A 20,435-nucleotide genomic window follows, 5' to 3' on the forward strand; every position below is an offset into this window, starting at 1 on the left:
GCTTTTATTAATATATATATATATATATATATATATATATATATATTTTTTTTTTTTTTTTTTTTTTTTTTTTTTTTTTTTTAACTTTTTCCCAGCATCAAATGCCAAGGTGCTTACAGCAAGTTTTCTCAAATTGGTCAACTAATAGCATGAGCTCTGGACTTCCAGGGTCTTTCTTGCCAGCAGCATGTGGGCAGAACCGATATGATGTCAGGGGTTAAGACATGTGGGTAAAGACAGAGTGACACCTTTGAACAAAAGTTTTGGGTGGAATAATTGAAAGCCTCAGGGAAGATGGGAATAGACTGTCTTCACACATTGTTCGCTCAAACCTTCCAGACACAGGAGTCTCCATCAGCATCTTAATGCTTTTCAGACAGTATGTCATGACAGAAGACAGGAAGGAGCAGAGAGGCAACTATTACACCTTGCATGAGCAATTCATCCTTATGCGGATGCCCTGGCAAGTTCACTCAGCTCATGATCTCATGATCTGATTTATTGGACCATGGGGCCAAATAATCATTCAGAAAATAATACATGAGAATGCGTCTGACACTGACAAATATGCTACATGCGTGAAAAGGACTCTCTGGACAGGGACCAGACCTGATTCTGCAGACACTGTCCAGAGCTTATTTGAGAAAATGGCTTGACTGTCTCTGCTATATATTCATGGCAGGCAGCGCGATGTAACAATCCAGCTGCCTCACAAGGTCATGTGATTAGGGCAGCAGGACTGATTACCACACTCTCACATGATGAGAGAGCAACAGTTGGAGGCAATAATGCACCATCTCTGTTGTTCTCATTTGGGACCTTAAAGCCATTTTGAAAGAATGTTAGGTTTTACTGTTTTGAGTCTTGTTTGTTTTTAACTGAAGTGTTCACGTGAGACAGTTGCTTCTGGAAGATGGGGAAAAAAAAAAAAGAAGAAAATGATCCCATGGTTAAGTGATGAAGTATGATACGATTACTTTAAAACCAATTCTTCACTGAATTTACATAACAACTGCTACACTGTGGTATATACCATTACTGTGATATAAAACTACTCATATCATGATAGAAGATTTTGGCCATATGCAACTAAAAATTATTAGAAATTATTATTACTTACAATTACTCTGACAATAATCGATCAATCAATAAGTCACAATGTCTCACGGCCTGAGGTGATGTCTGCAAAAAGCTTTGTTGTCCATTTCGCAGTCCAACATCCAAAGACAAAGATAAGACACAGAAAATCCAGTGAATCCTCATATTAGAACAACTGATTGGCATTTTTGCTTGAAGAATCACTAAAACTATTTCTAAAATTAATTGATTATTGCATCTCCAGGTAAATGCACACAAAATAATCAATGTGGTGATGTAATTCACATCTGTGTTTCAGTGTTATGCATCAGACAAAACTTCAAACACCTGTAAAACCTCCATAACTCAGTTTTGAATTACAGTTACAAAACATTGGAACACAATAACACTGTATGATCATATTGATGAAAGCAAACACATCAAATGATCAGCCGGCTCAACTTCATATGCATTTCAGAAAGCGATGTATACAAAACTCTTGACATGCACTAGCCTTGATCATTCATAACCTGGCAGTCTGGAGGCATACTTGTTTGTGTTTTATTCTTCAAGACAGACTGCCTCCTTCATTATTCAGTCCACACTTACAATTAACTATAATGCATGATGTCCACGTGTCTGATAATATAATGAGAGGGATTTTTCCCTGCCTTCCTTATTGTTGTTGTAATGCAATGGCTATTCTTCTGCTGACATTGAGCTGCAATAACATGCAGGTAGAGGGCTATGCATATACTCACAGAACTGGAGTGACATCCAGTAAATACTGTTTTCCTCGCGATAATTCTGACTCCAATAACTCGAAGATGCAGAACATAACATTATGAGCAATACGCGTCAGTTTCTCCTTAGCTGCAAGAACCAACACAAAAGTGTTTAGTGGATTACCATGATGGAAATGTCCCCACAACAACAACAACAACAACAACAACAACAACAGGACTATATACTTAGGCTATATGTGTGCTCTAATCATTTTACTTCTGGTTGCTTTGAGGTCCAATACAAAGCAGGATTCAAGGCCAGATCAATACCAGCTTTAAATCTAGAACCTGTAGGTTTTGACATTTTTCTGTTGCTTTACTATTTGACATTGCCACTTTCCGCAGCTAATGTGGCAAGTAGCGTCTATTGTCGACCTACATGCTGGAGCAGTGTTGGTGTCTCTAATATTGAGGGACAGTTGGAGAAAAACACTGTTTTCTTAATCATGTTTTCTTTTTTAAGATATTTTCCTTTAAATTGCTACAGCACTGCTAAAGGACAGAGGCCACGTGTGAAAAGCCCTTTAACCGTATTCTCAGCCATTTAAAATGCTTGTCAGTGTCTCAAAAGTCCACTAGAACAAATATAATAATATCTTCTGCTCTCTCTAAGACAATTAACAGGCTGAATTTGTGAACAGAGAACTGTTTCTGTGGGGTTTTCTGTGGCCAAATAAAGTAAAGGTGAAATTATTATGAGTCTGCCTGTGCTCCTGAGGGTCTCTTTAAACGCTAGCATGCCTCATTTTCCAGGGGCTGTTTGAACCCTGCTCCTCTGGAGCACACAATGATGATTTTAAGAACAGCTGAGGCAGCCATACCAAAAAGCAAATTGAACACATTTCCATAAGCTGCTATAAGCAGTGAAAAAACTGAAACATAGCACATCACATGAATGCTTACGTAAGGTTAAATTCACAGGGAGCATTTTGAGACTGTAAATTTGCATAAAACTAATTTAAAGAGATCTCAAACTGTATTATTCTGCCTTTTCAAAACCTTAAACTGTCATCCCTGGGACATCTCAGTGAGTGGCCTCTTCTTTTTTCTCATGTTTACAAGCCACTTTGGCCCATAACTCTTAATTCCAATCAAACATGTACTGAGTATTTGTAATGTCTAGTTGCATTCCTGAAAAAGGAGCATGCTCATAATTGTCACGATACTATTGTAATAAAGCCATATAAATTTAATTTTGCCTTTGAAGGTTTCCATGATACCAATTCGAAAAACTCCAATGAGGTGAGCTTTGGTTACATGCAATTAAAAATGCAGAAAGCTGAGAGCTGAACAGGGGCTATAAAATGAGTCAGATCCAGCCCATTTAACATTATTCCATTTATCACGGAGAAAGAAATACCCTCTACTATCTGCTGCTGCACTGAGGTACATCTCGGTGCTAAAACCTATTGGTACATCGTTTAAACAAATTTGGGTGCATTAGACCAGAACAATGGCAGCTCCATTCAGTGTGATAAGGACATTGTCTGGGATTTATTGAAAACAGACAGAGATCATGTGAAACATTTCAGCATCACCAACAGTGTACAGCCATGCAACCTTGTTACGTTTTGCTCAAAATGCTCCTGTGTCCCATCACTGAGTCCCATCTCATCCCTACTATAAACTGCCACCTCTGGAGAAGCATGAACATCTCCAAGCCTCACACCTTTATGCTTCGAAAACCCTTGTGGTTCCAACTACGACACACAGTACCACTTGAGCCCAGTACTGTCTGCTCCTTCCGAGTCACTGGACAACAATAATTACGTTATTTCCAGCAGGCAGAATCCCTAGCTCTAGAAGGCTTTCAGGAAGGAAAAATGAAAAGGCTCCACAGGGAATGAGAAGGTAACACTCAGTGGCCCCCACTGTGAAACTGTATGAGAAATTGCTTTTAACACCTTGCCCAGCACTCAGTAAAACTAATGACCTCCCACACCAGCATGGAGGAGACCTTTCCTCTAAAATAATCCTTTCCACTACTGCTTGGCATTTTATGCATTTTATTTCAGACCATAAGTCTTGTGTCATCACAAAATAATGCATATGTAAGTGCAGCATGATTCATAAATGTATGGTTATGCCAATCACATGATATGAGGAAAAAAATAACTAATATTTTTAAAACTCTTCAGTGTGTAGGTGGAGAACTAATAACACAGAGGCTTTGAAACCCACAAGGCCAACACTCTAAATGCAATTAATCAGAAAATGTAAAAAACTGCATTTTTATTTTGGTGCTAAATGTTAATGTTCAACAGCTCAACAGTTCAGAAACAAATATTCTCAATAAAATTAAACAAATACTTCATGATTCCCAAATATGAGGTTACCATTTTGTTAGAGCATCCTGCAAATTAAAGCTATGTGGCTTTTACATTACTAAATAGCCTCCAGTACTGATTTGCTTGCTTACAGTAACTAATTAAAAATGTATTGAAATGTAAATAAGACAGAATTCCTTTTAACGTAATTTGAGTCAGTTGGGAATAGCATTTGGTAGCTGGGCATGAAACTTGTCGAGCACAGTAGATTCCAAATAGCACAAGACACTCGGAGCAGCCAAATATGAATTTGATTTAGGAGGGGGAAAAGAGACTCAAAACGATGGCTGGCTACCAGCCAAAGAGGCTGGACAAAACAAATGACAAATGTAAAAGCTGCAGCCAAAATTTACCAGCATTTGGCTCATGGCAAGCAGTAATTTCCAAGCCTGTTTAAGCAGCTACTAAAGCTTTTCAAACAGCCTGTGTGTTCTAGCTCATCGAGTTCAACGATGTCTGCCCGTGGGACAGTACGACAACACAGTGGCCAAGGTGATAAAACTTCTGCTGTACAAGAACTTAAACCATTACACCCAATGTAGAGACAAAGGGTGAGAGTATTCCAAGCAACCCCAGCTGCACAAAAGGATGAGGGGGAAAAAAGAAGGAAGAAGGAACACCTGTGCTGATGTGTATCTAAACGATCAGGGGAGTGCATATCACTTCACAAGCTCTGCCAACACCCCTGGGTGTCACAACAGACTGCTGAAGAAATGATGAGTTTCAGTACACCTGCTTTCATGGCCTTAAGGAAATATCCACATGTGACGTGGCTTGGCTAAAGAACCAAAAACAAACCTAGTACTTAGTGAAGAAATCTTGCTGCAAAGGTTTCTTCTCTTAATCGTTCATAAGACTAAAACAATCTCCTGATGACGTGACAGGGACGTACAAAAAAATCAAAAACACACCTCTGCTGCTGGTCCTTACCTGTGTCTGTGCTCGTCATGTCCTCCCTGTCCATGTATGACCACCTGTCCAGAAGCGTGCTTCCCCTCTTTCGGAGAGTCAATATGAGGGATGAGCACATCCTCCAAGCCTAGGTCAAAGCGCTTGTGCTTGGAATTGTCCGGGAGGAAGAAGAAGGCCCCGAAACATAAGGTGATGAAGGCACTGAGAATGAGGAGGAGGATGAACTTCTCGGAGAGCCTCAACGTAGCCCTGTGGTGCGGGAAAGAGGAGGCACCTGGCGACAGAGTGGGTATCCTGCGGCCCGACAGTGGCAGGAGAGCCGGCGTAGTCATGATTTGACGGTTGAAATGAACTTAGCTTGGGGAGGAGTTAGGAGGGCAGGGTGGGATGGGGTGGGTTTACAAGTGCCACAGGTGTTGTTGTAGCAGCATGCACAAGGTGGTCAACTTTATTATCTCATTCCTGCATTGATAAGTCCAGGAACCAAAAAGGGCAGAGGTCCCTCAGTGAAGGAGTGACTGGTCAGCAGAAAAATGGTCATGACGATTCTGGAAAAAAAGAGATATCACAGGCAACGAGTTAGTGTTGTATACAGAACTGGCGAGTTACCACTAAGATGTAGACCCCTTTTACAGTGTAGTTACCAGATTTGCCACCATTTTAGGATAATCTATTCGTCACTTAATTTCAACCACCCCACCTCAACATAGTCAGTATTCTGTGTTTTGTCAGGACAGGAGAGCCGATATCTTTATATTTTTCCTTTAGTTGTCATCTCTCTAACTTCACAGCATGTCTCTTGTAACCACTAGTATCATTTTGTCAAGCACTCTCTGACGGCCTTGGATTGCGCCTAACAGTGCTGAATTATGATCAAATACATGGTGACACCTCAAGAAACTGGGATGTCATATATCAAGTGATGAAGCCGAAACACTGCATTTACAAACAATCCTCTGCCATGCTATGGTGAATTTAACAACATGCCAGATCAAAAACAAATACCTCAGCATCTCTCTCTCTCTCACGCACTCAAACAAAACATTTAATCCTTAGCGCAAGAGAAAGATGACAAACATATTTTCCAGAGGCTTAAGGTATCAAGAGGCTGTGCAAGATCTGTGAGACCGTCACCAAACAACTGCCCTCTGCACACACTGACATCTCTGCCACGACGAACACTGCAGACTGAACACCAGCTCTCTATTTTACTCTGATATTGTGTTGCAGTGCCGTGCAGCTGGCTATCAGACATATATCGTAATAAAATGACACACAATGACAGAGATGAAGAGCAAGATTAGCCAACATGCAGATCCTCTTGTCATTCGTATGCATCGGAGTCGACTGCAATTACAATTCACAGCTGTGTGGTGACCCTTTGCAAGAGCTGCAGGACATGCAAGCTAAATACACGGCATGCATGTATCCCGTGCTGTATCACATCTGAATTTGAATCCTTCTGGTGAACACCCGTGAGGCTTCATATTAAAAGGCACAGGTTTTATCCCCCGTGACCACATATGTAGAAAAAAGACGCGGAGCAAACGTTCGAATTCGCTCAGGAACAGCTCCAAGTGTTAACGTGAAGGATGGATGGAAATCAAACGAGTTGCCCCTTTAAACACTATTACAAGCAGTCGTATTAATGCCCGATGGGTCAAGCCAGCTAATGTTAACACAAACGTCTATTTAAGCCTATTTATTTTATCCAGTACTTTTCCATCGGGTCTGCATAGAGCTACGATGTCTCGGCGTCTCCACACAGAATACCAAGTTCATTCTCTGACAGTGCCAGTCTGTGTGAGCTGATTAGCCGATACAAAATGCTAGCTAACAAGCGAATGAGCAGCTAACTTATCCAGCTAACGTTGGCTAGCAGAAAAAAACGAACAACGGAAAATAAACTGCCACGTAATGCTCAAGAAGAAACAGAGATAAAAAATGGAAGTATTCCGACATACGCGTTTGGGGTCGTTGACATTTTACCTCTCCGTGGGTGGTAAAGACTGGGCTTTGATACCTATAGCCTGCTGAGGTGCTAGCTATTTGGCTAGGTTGCTAACGCTAGCTATCTGGTTATCAACTGACAGAGGCAGTGTCTTGTGTAGCCGCCGCTGTGCTGCATCACCACCTTTCTCATTTGCTCGGTGAAAATCGATTCCAGTCAGGATTCCCGGTCCGCCTTTCGGAAGAAGTCGCCGTAGCAGGTGTCCTCATGTCCACGAATGTTACACTGTCGTAACCTGGTCCGGCTGAACCGTTCACTGTCAGTTCAGAGCCACATAGCGTTACAGCTCCGTGGACACTGGGGGGATGCTGATGACTGGCGGCTCTGTCGGACTGCAGCGCCGGACTGACTGAGCTGCCGCTGCCGCTAATGCTCGGCGATCCAGCATCAACTACTCAGCCTGTCGGAGTTAGGGACCGTCTGACAATTTCGTTCGGTAGAATTACTGTATGGTGTGGTTATTAATAAAGCGCCGTTTAAATGTCACGTCCCCAATTGTATTTGCCGTCGAAACAGTGATTGTAATGTGCAATGCCAGAATACAGCTGTGCGACGTATTATTTCCTTAAATTGATATACCGCTCCTTTTCCGATTCAATTTTGAAAAATCTCAAATATAAGTTACTTTGTAAAAATTAGTGGTGGAAAAAGTACTCGGATATTATATTTAAGTAAAAGGGAGTAAAAGGTTACAAATAAAAGCCTAGCATTCAGAATTTAATTCCATTAAACGTAAGATGGATCCCTTACATGCAAAGTGATTCGGTAATACACTGTCCCAAAGGGGGATGCACATCCCCTCCATGACTATCACTGACCTAAATTTCACTTGTTTTTGACCTTAATTGCGGTCCTAGTAGATAACAAATTGTAAACTTTGTGCCAAGATCTGTCAAAAATTCAGTTGCTGATGTTACATATTGCATGTGATACACATCAGAGGAAGCACAGAACAGAAAGGATTCATAATGTTGACCATCTCATCCTGGATGGCCACTTGATGGATCAGTTCTGGTGGGAGTATGGGACAAGAGTCACGTCGTGTTAATGATTTGCACATTAAACAGCGACCCCACAAATAACTGCAACCCTCACAAATACTACAACATTTTCTTTGCATAGATTTTCTGTGAACTGCAAATCATTTTAAATAGAAAAACAGGACAGTACTGACCTCTCGTCACTCAGAGAGATATAATGGAACATACAACTGGAGGTGTGGAGATCCAAACATGTATGTGTTTACCAGGCAGCAAGGCTCCAATGAAAAGATACTATCAAGCTGCATTATTGGAAATGTAGGATCCAGTTTTTTCAGAATTGAACAAATTCTAGGGACTATAAGTCAAAATACCTCGTCCTCTGCAGCTTCAGTTTAACCTTCAAATTAGTCTTCCATTAGTTGCCCGACTTTATGGAAGTGCACCACTAAATATGTGAGAGCTCCTTGAAGTTTTTTTTTATTTTTGTCAGTCAATTTGTAAGAATCAAACCACTTAAGTGCAGAATAAGCTTAGGAACATGTTCAGGGAATGAAATTAGCTCCTGCCACCTGCCAAATACAGGACAATTACAGGTCACCTATTTTTAAAAGCTATTCTCCATTTAAGTATAGTCCGGGATTATGGTTACATTATGATCCATATTTCCACTGTCAGGTATTGCTGACTCAGTGTTTACAATTCTACAGTGTTCTATGGCAATTTCAGAGGTGGCAAACTGAGTGGCCAGTACAAATGTTCAGCCACCTGTCACAATGGCAGGTGAAGAAAAACCATGATTTCATACTTTGTACATGTTAAAGTGAAAATTGTGTGCAGAGAGCAAAGGTAAGGACCATTTTTCAAGATGAGCCTCAATATATAACGTTCAGTGCAACTGCCCTGTTGGTTAAAGAGGGCAACCCACCTTTACATACAAGATACACAGTGAGAGAAGTGCAATGTTGAAGTGAAGGTAATGCATAGACAGCATACAGTTTGACTGCAGTCAAGTACATACATAACGGATGATCTCACGATGATCTTGACACTTACATGAATATAAGATTAACCCTTAAACAAAAACATAATAATCAGACAAATAAGTGGACTGATTTAAAAAAGAGAGAGATCAGAGAGATACATTCAGCTCACGTGTTTGTCATGTCTTGGCAGCAGCACACTGCTCTATTCACTACACTGTACATCAGAAATGGTGAGATAACGGAACAAACGTATTAAACACGCTCTCCTTTACCAAATGCATCGTGAGCTGTGTTGCCAGGAAGGACATAGTTTGTCATATTAGTCCCCTGGTGTATGCTGAGAACTTCCTTTCCTTTCTTGGTCCTGACACTGTGAGCTCTGTCTTTTTCTTCATTGGAGAGACTCTGCTGAAAATGAGACAGGTGTCTCTTGCTTTCAGGAACATTTCTTCCAGTCTCAGGGCAGTTTTCCCTTTGCCCCAGCCAAAAGCACACTCCCAGCCAAGGGCTCGCTCTCCACAAGTGAAGGGTGTAATTTGTTAGAAACCTCAGCGATGACACTTCTCCTGCGGCTGAATGGCTGGCTTCCCTGTGGTGTGACTTGGGTGAGGGCCACAAACCTGGCTGAACCACAAACTCTCAAAGACATGCCACCGACAAAGGTGACCGGGATTTTCTACACTGTGTCCGGTCTTAGATCACCGCACTTCAGTCTGTCACCCTTGTGGAACAAGAGCAGAGTACAAGGTGACCACATAAACATACAACCCACTGTTTCAGCATAGGTGCGTATTATACAGAAATGGATGATTGAAAGCAAGAGAAGGCCTGTGGGCCTTGAGCAGTGTTAAGTGTGTGTGCAGAAAAGCACAAGAGCTGTTGTAGCACCACTATGATAATGTTTGAACAGTTTTCAAGGGGATATTTTCTTTGGTAGAAAGTAAGTCTGGTGAAAACTGCTCACAGCAAGGTCTGTGGATTATCCAGAGTACCTGGGACACTGTCTATGGAAACAGATGTGGCTGTTGAATTTTTAGTAAGCCATGCCAGCATCATCGCTGGAGGAAAGGCAGTGTTGTTCAGTTCAGGCTCATCTCAACAAATCTTGGATGGCTTTCCAGGAATTTCTGTATAGACATTCATGGATGAATGGATGGATGAATTGTTGGTCCTAATTAGGAAACATTAGCAAGCCAAGACACTCAATTAAGATAATGAACATGCTAAGTATTATACCTGCTGAACATCAGCATGTTAACATTGTCGAGGTGAGCGTGTTAGCATGCTGACATTAGCGTCTTGCTCAAACCGGCTGAGCTCAGCTAGTCTATGGCTCTTCGTCGCTCTTTTTCAATGCTGTGAGGACCATAAACAAAGTTCCTTTCACCTCAGTAGTATTGAGTCGTATCAGAACTGGGACAAATGAAATACAAATTATCTGCATGATAACATGTGACTAGAGCTGATAACGATGTTTCAAGTTCTATATTTTTGAATGCTTTTTGTCATTTGGGTAAACTGCATGTGCGGGGAACTTCACTGACTCCCTCACCAGTCAAGAGAAAACCTCATTTGCTTATTAGTTTTTATAAACATTTATTATTTTGGGTTATGTGGCGTGTTTATTAGCTAAATTTAGGATCCACTTTTATGTATCTTTTTAAAGCAAGTGTATGTTTCATCATTCTCTGAGATTTTTCTTTTCTGCTGTCTCTGAGGTCCACTTCCTGGTTTAGGATGGTGCTCTCTGGAACATGCTCTAATGGATGCTCCAGGTTACCAGTGTGGACTCTTTTGGGATCGCAGAGGAAACGCTTGGTTTTCTTTTTGTATTTTGTTTCCTAAAATGAACTCTCGCCTGGATAGTATGTTGCAGAGTTATTGTACGCCTTAAGGCCTCAGTGGAAAGCCTGATGCTACTAATATTCTTATTAGCTTTAATTATCTGTTTAATTTTACCCTTGCTATTAACACTGTAGTTTGACCAAGAAGTATTTAAAGCTATTGTTTGATTCATTTGACATAAAGGGACCCCCTTTATGTCTGCCAGTTGCTTTTGTTCTTGTAATGATGGCGTTTGTTTAATGGATATTAACGTTATGAAACAGTAGAAAGCAGAGCTCTGAATCAAGTTCCTCAGCTATTGTGCTCATTTTAGTTCTCCAAACCTCCCAGACTGCTGGCTCACATCCTGATCAGCAGGGTTTTAAATCTTTACCGTAACACTGACTTTTTAATTAGGTATTAAGAAAATCAATGGAATACTTACAATTTAGTGTAGATCTATAATTCTTCTCATAGATAGATGTCTCCTTGCATATGTCTCCCAATCAATCTCAGAAAATGAGATTATGAAAATACTCCACAGCCGCTGACTTCACACAGGGCTCTGTGTTTGAAAAGGAGGATTGTATTTCTTATCCCTTTGTCTTTCACTGCGAATGCTCAATATTGAAGTAGAGCTTAGCAGGCAGTTATTCTGCACTGTGACACTGTCAGCGCACATACCAAAGTGAGCTTTTCTCTGACAGGTAATCTATCCGTGTACAAAGTTCATCCATAAAGACCCAGTCCCAGCGTTTTGCTGACTGTGGAGACAGCCAGCCACGGAGTCCATCAGCTGGTCCTTGGGCTGCCACTGGCTGCAGCCTCGCTCTCAGCAGCAACAACCGGGGCCACTGGGACCTCTGATTTACGGGACACCCCTCAGTGAGTGAATTAGTGGCAGTGCTGCAGCGTGCAGTGTTGTAATCATTGTGAAGTCCTCCCTTTGGAGAGGCATCACCAACTGGCCCTCTCTGCTCAGTGAGGAGGGCCAGTTGGATTTGATGCCAGGGTTGGTGTGGGTGCAAGGAGACCCACAAAAAAAAAAAAGAGCTGAGCAGACACAAAAAGGCTGACATTTTCCAAATCCCAGCCAAGTTGCAGAGAGGAGGGTGTGTGGTAGTGAGAGAAGGGAGGGTGTCCTTTGCTTCAATGCATCTTCGCATCTTTCATTGTCAGAGGGATGGATTGCTGGACTCAGAAGGATTTATCACACATTTCACACCCACAAAGAACAATGGTGCATGGTCAAAACACTCATTCTTTGTGGAAAGGAGGAAGAATAAGCAGCAAACAAAACAAAAGGAACATAAAATGTCTACAGAAGACCTTGGTGGGACATGAGATGCTGCGTTCCAGCTGGTAAACACAACCAAACGCCGGCCGTCCTTCATCTCCTTGCTTAACAGGATGAACTGGTGAATTATGACTCAGCCCTGTGCTGTCACCTGAGGGAACCTGTCAGTCAGTGCTCGGGCAAGGTCAACAACAGCCTCGGCTCTGCTGGACGGCGGCATGCCTATGTGTGTCCATACAGGAAACGTGTGTGTGTGAAGTGTCAATCTCACGCTCTAGTGGTAATAACTGCATATAGTGCTGAGGGCGGGCTCTATGACACACTCTTGGTTTTTGACATTCCAGTTAATGGTGCTATGCGGGCAGCCAACCATGTATTCTGCTTAAGATGGCCATCAGGGCAGCAGGCCAAAGTGGGGAAGTGCAATACTTCAGTTAACACTTAAATTGAAAGTTTAGGATTAGTTTTAATTGAAATAGACTTTTTCACCATGCACCCAAACTCAACGATTCCAACCTTCTTGTTAAATTCCCTTTAAGTGAATTGGAAGTGGATTATTTTTTCTTTTCTTGTTTTTTCAGCTCACAGACTTCAGGGCAGTACTATCACACTTCTCAGTAGTATAAGGGGGCTATTGTATTAAAATCTGCATCACTGCATGAAATGGGAAATTTGAGATTTGTGCATCATTTTGTACACATGCCCTTGTAATTTATTCTGTAGAAAATGTAGAATTCAATACTAAAACACGAGAATTGAAAAAGTTCAAAGGTCTCTAAAAGGGGCAACTCTAAAATCATATTATGACATTACCTTGATTGAGCTTGTACATTTTCTGTAATGCTGCAATTTTCTAAGCTCAGAGCTCCAGAAAGTCAGTGACTTCAGTAAAATTCAAAAGTGAAATACACCTTCACACCGGCTGCCATTTTGTCAGAGTAGATATTTAATTTAATCGCCGCATTTTGCATCTTTAAGAGCACTCAGAGAGCACTGTCCTCCGCCAATTCCAATACTCCACTCTTCTGTGATATGCAAATCTGCAAGTGCAACCATTACAGGCTGTCTGGACATATTTCCAAAATTATTACAATTTCACATTTGGGTGTAAGATGTAATTAGTTGCATGATATGTGTGTACTTATACTTCAAAAGCCACACCTTAGTCTGAGAAAAACGCATTGTTATTATACAACCACTGTCCCCAAGTGCTCCATACCGACTGCTTTCTGTATGAAGTTTGAGCAACTACATCTTGCAACATCAACAAAAGTAAAAAACCATATGTGTATCTGCCCTGTGATTTGGATCTGCTCCAAAATCTAGTGGGCTCTTCCTTGACCCACGCTGCACTCTTCCACCAAGTTTCATGAAAATCAGCCAAGTAGTTTTTCTGCAATCCTCCTGACAAACAGACACTGAAAACATAACCTCCTTGGCAGAGGTAATAAAACTCTTCAGATGCAGTCTGTGCAGATGACATGAGATACAGAAAGCCCAAAGTGGCTCGCAAACACACTTCACCCTGAAATAGAAAAAGAGAGACAATTAAGGTGGTATGCAGAGAGCTGAGCAAAACAACCAAAACATTTAAATGCAACATTGATCAGGAGGATAAGAAAACAACTGGAGTGCATTTTATATAGATAACAATGAAGTTGGAGTACAATGAATTCAAAGAGCTCTGCCACAGTGACAGTGAGAGTGTGGCCCTGTCACCTTCACTGCTGCCATCCAGGCTTCAGCTGTGGCTGACACTGAAGTTAAGATAAGATAAGATAAGATAAGATAAGATAAGATAAGATAAGATAAGATTTTATTGATCCCGCACTGGGGAAATTCAGTCATTACAGCCAGCAAGTATTACAAAGAGCAAGCACAGTGGCATAAAGAGGTCAAAATAAAAAAGTGTACAGAATAGAAAAACAACTATGTATATGTACATTTGCACAGATTATAAAAAATAGTAAATCCTACTGCCATAAAAAAGTACTATGCTAATATTCTTACGAGAAAACTACTAATGACATATGTTGTATTGCACTTGAGAAATACTAAGTCTATGTATATACACAATATATACAGTTTATAAAAGAACTGTTGCCAATATGCATAATAAATAGTGTTACTGCACAGTTAAGAGAAATATACAACTTGGAAATTGCACGAGATGAAATGGATAATGTGAGCAGATATTAGCATTGAACAGTAATGCAAAACAAAAACAGGTTTATGATTTAGAACTGAGAAAGACAGCGTCAGCACAGAACTACATCGCATGATGCTGCAGTTAAACAGTCATGCTATGTTAGCCAACTTACACGTTTTATGTGGGGTTGTAGGCTGTATGTAAGACACACTGGATTCTTGGTTACAGCCAGTGCTCGTGTCATTCTTTTGTCATACCAGGAAAGGCGTGTAACATACAATGGGCTATTCTATCATTCAGGAACACAAACATCCTCTTTCCCCGGTTTGTCTCCAACCTGTTTGTACTGAGCTTTGAGCTACAGTACATTGATCAGTCTAATCATTAGATGTCTTCTCCTCAGCACACACAACTGCTCTCAATGGATTGTCACCATTGTGTTTTCCAGTCCTATTAAAATGGTTCAGGTCTGAAGCTTTCTGCCTCTGTTCTGCTGCTCCCACAGAGTGTGATCAATCATTTCTGTTCAACTCGAGGTCTATCGGAAAACGATACATACCCATTTGAAAACACATCCTCACCCATAATATCATTAGTCATTACATTTACAATATATAGGATCCACTTTGAGATAAGGTTATCACGTTGTCAGTGATTTATGGCTTTAGAGGCTGGAAAAGGTGGAATGACAAATTGCACTCAATCCCATTAGACTGAATGGCTTTCTGTTTACTTTTTACTTTTTTTTTTTGGAGTTGTTTTCTGAGTTCACTTTGCATTCAATGAAACGCACATTATTTTGGAGACTCTCCATGCAGCAGAGACTATCCAGAGGTAAATTTCCATCTGTATCATATTGGCACAAATAGAAGGACAGTAAACAGCTACTACTGGTTAGCCTGTGTTAGCCTGCTGTCTGGCTAGCTGAGTAACTAATCACACAGGAAACATTGTTAAAGGGATTTGTTTATTACAGACTGTGATATTTTTTAGATGGTGATATGACGGCATTCTAGGTGTTGATATCTTCTCGGTAGAAGTGTGAACAGCATCCGTTTAAGAATTCAGTTTAAGATTCTTTTGTTTACTTCGTGATGTAGCCCCTTCATACATTTCTGACTTTCATTTTACTTCATATTCTGTACCTCAGAGAGACTCCTCAGGTCTGGAAACCTGGAAACCAACTGCTGCTAAATGTTTCATGGCTCAGGACAAAGGAGGATGGTGACTGGAAGCTTGAACACTGTGAAACGAGGTCAGTGCAACATTTCACAAAGCCTTTTAAAGGCCCACCTGCAGTTTTAGAACTTAGCATTTCAGTTGTTTTATGTTGTTCCTATTTTTTTTTTTTCATTCATGTTTGATTGTTCCCACTGATTGTTTTGTTGTATGTTAAGTTATCGTGTGTGCACTTATGAGGCACTTTGTAAATGGGTTTTGTTACAGAAATAAAGTTTACTTTTAATTAATTGATGCATTTGCAGCATTTAACACTCAATCAATACAACAAAATGACTCAAGAGCATAAAAGCACAAACATTAAATATACTTAATAATTCACAGAAACGCTCATCAATATCACTTATCCATTTCCAAAAAAGAAAAAGACAACAGCATCCTTACAGTTTATTTTTGTACCTGCAGCATAAAAGCAGTTTACCTTCTGGCACTTTCACAGCATTCTGTCAAATTGATATGTCCCAATCAGTGGCCAAGGTCACGGTTATGTCTGGGGCTGTATTTATTGAATTGCACTACATTGCTGTTTGCTTGTGTAGTTTGTCCCACTGTTCACTAAAACAACCTGTTGGATTAATGTGAAAACACAGCAGAGACCACACAGATAAGAGACAGACTTCTAATGGTGTTATTATGGAAGGACAAGAGCAGAGATGATGAAGGGGGATCTATTAGAGTGTAGAGGGAGAAAAGTAGGATGAATGAATGATGGTCGAGGGATGAAAGGAAGGAAGGATGAGAGGTGAGGGATGAAGGAGTATGGGAAGAAGGGTGAGGGATGAAAGGATGAAGGGAGAAATCCAGGTCGTGGATGGATGAATGGAATGTACTGATGGACTGATGTTATTAAATTTTTGGTTAAAGCCCCCCCAGAGGGAGGGAGAGAGAAAAGAAATAGGGGGGTTGTGGGGGAGGGATGCAAAAACTGAAGAAAGACTGCAGAAATGGGATGTGTTGGAGGTCTTTGCTCCTGAACCGAATGAGAAAACTTCTTATGTACATCGGTTACACATATTAAAATCATGTTTACTGCAAGTTATTTGTTCATCTTCAATATACTGAATTATTATTTGTTAAACTGTTTCATGTCAACTTAAAGGTCTTTTATTATACGCAGAAGATTCAATTACTACCAGTTCAGCTAACATGACTTCTTTATGTGTTGTATATGCATTGTTTTCATGCTTAATCACCACAGTGTGCTCAAGTACACTTCACTCCATATAAAGCTCTGACATGTTTTGATTAGCAATACTGTGATTATTTCTAGAATCTCTGACTTTTGATCAAAGTATTTTGCACATCATTGTGCCTGCTCTTTCTAAATCTTACATTTTACTGCTGTACATTTTTCAAGGCAAATGGAAATGAGTAAACAAACAAACAAAAACAAACAAACCACACATTTCTTGCATGATGATGATTTACATTTGGACAAAAAATACTGCACAAATTAGACATTGGACTCAAAGTCCACCCACAGTCTGAATGCAAAATGTTACAAAAACAGTGTCCTGAAAACATCTTATGACAAATACTAATATTTTCTAATCAAAATCAGTAGTTGATGACAGTAATGTAGTTCAAATACAAGATCTGACTTACTTGACGTTATGTTATCATGTCACTCTTTAATGTCTCTCTTCGTAAGACCCCTTATTAAAACACTACAGCTTTATTAAAGGCAAGCAGGACAAAATCAGGAATGGTGGGAGCAATAATGTCCGTAATCCAGGATGGCGGAAACAGAAAACTACATCCTGTCTGCCTCTGCATGACACACTGCGAACAGCACACTCATCCTGAAAGTGTGTTGCTTTCCAGCTCCATGAAAGCCTGCTCGAGAACTTTAAAGGACAGTGTCGATGTCTGCTGCTTTATACTGGACACTATCCTGGTCTTTGAAAACATGTGTCCCCGCTGTGGTCTCCTCAATGGATCCCTGGATGGGAGCTTCATGATCTGCCACCTGCGGAATGCACATTCACAATCAGATCAAATAAAATACACATGTTCAATAAATATTATACAAAATGTCTGCATCAACAGTAAAGTCAGATATAAGCTGGAATGTATACTTGCACAACAAGCATGCATAAAAATATCAAACAATATTGTCGATTAAGTAAAATTGATAGATATTGATTGGTAGAGCAGCTGAATAATTTCAGAACTGGTTGTCTCTTGTCTTCATTACTTGAATACTTTCTTTTCTTATATTGATTTATGTTATGATTGCACTTGTTCAGCCCTCTTTGCTCTGTTGCTGCAACATCCTATTTTAGCTCCCGCCCATTTAACTCCCTTCAATTCCAGTTATCTACACAGTAACATAATAAATGTTATTTGAATTATATTTGTTGAAAATCTTGAAGTTTTAGATGAAACGTCAAGGTGTTTCCCACCGGTGTGAATCTGAAACAGCCCACCCAAGTGTTAATTCCCTCATCTAAACAGGCATGATATAAATGTAATAACGTTATCAGAGCCACTACCACGGAGCCTCTGGAGGACTCAATGTAAAACACAAGTTAATCATTGGTCATGGCTGAGTGAACGGCAAGTCTCTACACAACAACTTCATCAAATAGTGTTTTTGAGTTCTTTTTGTTTTTCCAGCTGCTTGGTGAAACTTTTGAGAAATGCCTCTAACCAACCGTGTTCCTAACCCAGGTCGCTCCTGAGAGAAGGATAAAGTGTAAGACTGTTCCATAAACTCCAACAGAGCATCTTCAACACACATTTCATGAAACATTCATGTTAACAGATAAGACTTTAAAAGCTACTTGAGGGCTAATGTTAGCGTGACTTGTGAACGGCTACTAACATTTGCATTAGTGTGAACAAGCTCAAGTTGTTTGTTGTTCTTGGCTGTTCTCAGGAGGCGGGCTGTCCATTCTGAACCAATCATAACTTCCTTCATTCATCTCAATATGACTGAGATCAGTAGGCTTTGTATCCCGCAAGATTTAAAGAATTTTGCTAGATTGAAATATGTCATTAACTGCATATTTGTAAATTGAACAATCCACCGTCTCTCACTCCAGTGATCCATCCCTTAGAGAGCATCTTTAGTGATTTCATAGCTGTAATCTTTTTCAAATGGTGAATGTCCAAACTGAAAACCAAGTTCTTCATATTGTTCCATCAGGAATATCAACATTAGCATCAGCAACATTAGCACTGTGATCTTAGACAGCAGCAGCTCCAAACACACAAGCTTCCCTGGCTTTTATCAACTTCATTGCTTTCCAGTGGCAGCTGGTTAGGCTCCATTTAGAGCCCAGTAAGTATATTACTGTCATGACTATGGCCTAACCTCTTTGTCTATAATCAGGTTACCCAGTGTTCGACTTGAATGACCTGCATTCTCTGAGCCCCTGTTCATCACAAAGCCTCGCACTCAAATGCTGGTATTTTTCTGTTGTTTTCTTTTAAAAGCATATCTGTGTCAGCAGTATTGAGGCCCATGCAAGAGAATAACAATAGGATGTCCTTTGTTATCTTTTGGTGAGCAAGTCTCAAGTGTTGGGGGGGGGGTTGCTTCATTTGTTACATAACTTGCTCTGGAAACTAGATTCTGTGATGCCTATGAATTATTGACAGCACACTAATTTTAACAAATCAAGATGAATTATTCACAACTCAACACATAGGGACTCTCCAACAGGGAATTCTATGACAGTGTGTGCATATTCTTAGAGGGGCCTCTCCCAGAGCACATTTTAAGTGACCTTCAATGTACAGTGAGGCTGTGTGTGCGCGTGTGTGTGTGTCGTCTTCATGATGATTGAAGGCAGCGTATCTCTCGCAGCCCAGAGATAAAGTGTCTCTTAGAGAACTATGTCAGGTGCTGTCACAACACTGGATATGAGGTGACATGATGCTGGTAGGTTACCTGCATTTCTGTCATCTGCGCAGTTTGTTACTCTCTCCCCTTCTCTTCACATGCATTGTGTCTTTGTCACAGTTTGAAAGTTATTTGCCGTTTTTTTTCTAATGACATGACCACACCACTGAGATTTTACTAACGTTTTGACCACTTTTGGTCTTTTTCAAGGAAAGTTTTACATACAGTAGTATTATTCTGATCCCAGCCTGAGGAGGACGCATCATGTCCAAACACTGAACTCAGCACATGAAATGCTGTTATGCATATGATAAACCACACATGCCTATACACTGTGAGTATATGCATGTTCCTATAATGTGAATTTATGTCTCAAAAATAATTTTTTCTCATGTCAGCTAATATTACATGTGATGAAATCATATGTGCTTTGTTAAAAGGCTTTACGATGATGATAATTCTCATAATTAGATGTCACATGGTTCGTATCCCTGCACCAAGCCTAATCTCGGCTCTTTTGCAGCTGATCTTTCCATGAGTCCGTCTGGATAAGTGTAACAGGCAAACCCTGAAAACATAAAACGCGCCAAATGTAAAAGATTAAACATAAGAAAAGATGTCTCTCACCTGTGAGACAATATTGTATCTTGATCGTTGGTTCTCTCAATTACAAGGTACATTAGTTGAGAGCTCAATGGCGGGTGAAGGAGGTTTATTAGGTCTGGCATAAGTCCTTCTCTCCTGGGTTTACAGCTTCGGTGAGCATCCTGCCATTTGCAGTGCACTGTCATTGTTCAATTTGGTGTGTGTGTGTGTGTGTGTGTGTGTTAGCAGGTTTAGTTCCTACTGGACTGACTTGATTGAAAGAAGGGAGGAAGAGAAGGAAGTGAGAAATCAATAATAAAGGCAGGTTCTGAACCACTCCATCATCTTTAACCCACACCTGCCCTCACCTAATGGAAGCGTTTGAGTGTGTGTGTATGTGTGTGTGTGTGTGT

The 20,435-nt window shown here is 40.5% G+C and overlaps 1 protein-coding gene across 2 annotated transcripts in view; it reads right to left on the bottom strand.

Annotated features, from left to right (window-relative positions):
• The window catches only part of man1a2 (mannosidase, alpha, class 1A, member 2), a 117,414-nt gene extending 109,877 nt beyond the window's left edge, over nucleotides 1–7,537 (bottom strand). The window contains exons 1-2 of one of the 2 annotated variants that reach the window (XM_076746405.1): nucleotides 7,236–7,537; nucleotides 5,120–5,649 (exon numbers count right to left, since the gene is read on the bottom strand). In XM_076746405.1, the coding sequence (XP_076602520.1) occupies nucleotides 5,120–5,433 (314 nt within the window). In that variant the 5' untranslated portion in view covers nucleotides 5,434–5,649; nucleotides 7,236–7,537. Of the gene's footprint in view, nucleotides 1–5,119; nucleotides 5,650–7,065 lie in introns of both variants that reach the window. The other variant, XM_076746406.1, reaches the window with a different exon arrangement.
• Between the last annotated feature and the right edge of the window lie 12,898 nt (nucleotides 7,538–20,435).

The sequence above is a fragment of the Chaetodon auriga genome, chromosome 13 (genome assembly GCF_051107435.1).
Source record: "Chaetodon auriga isolate fChaAug3 chromosome 13, fChaAug3.hap1, whole genome shotgun sequence".
Taxonomy (NCBI): Eukaryota; Metazoa; Chordata; class Actinopteri; order Chaetodontiformes; family Chaetodontidae; genus Chaetodon; species Chaetodon auriga.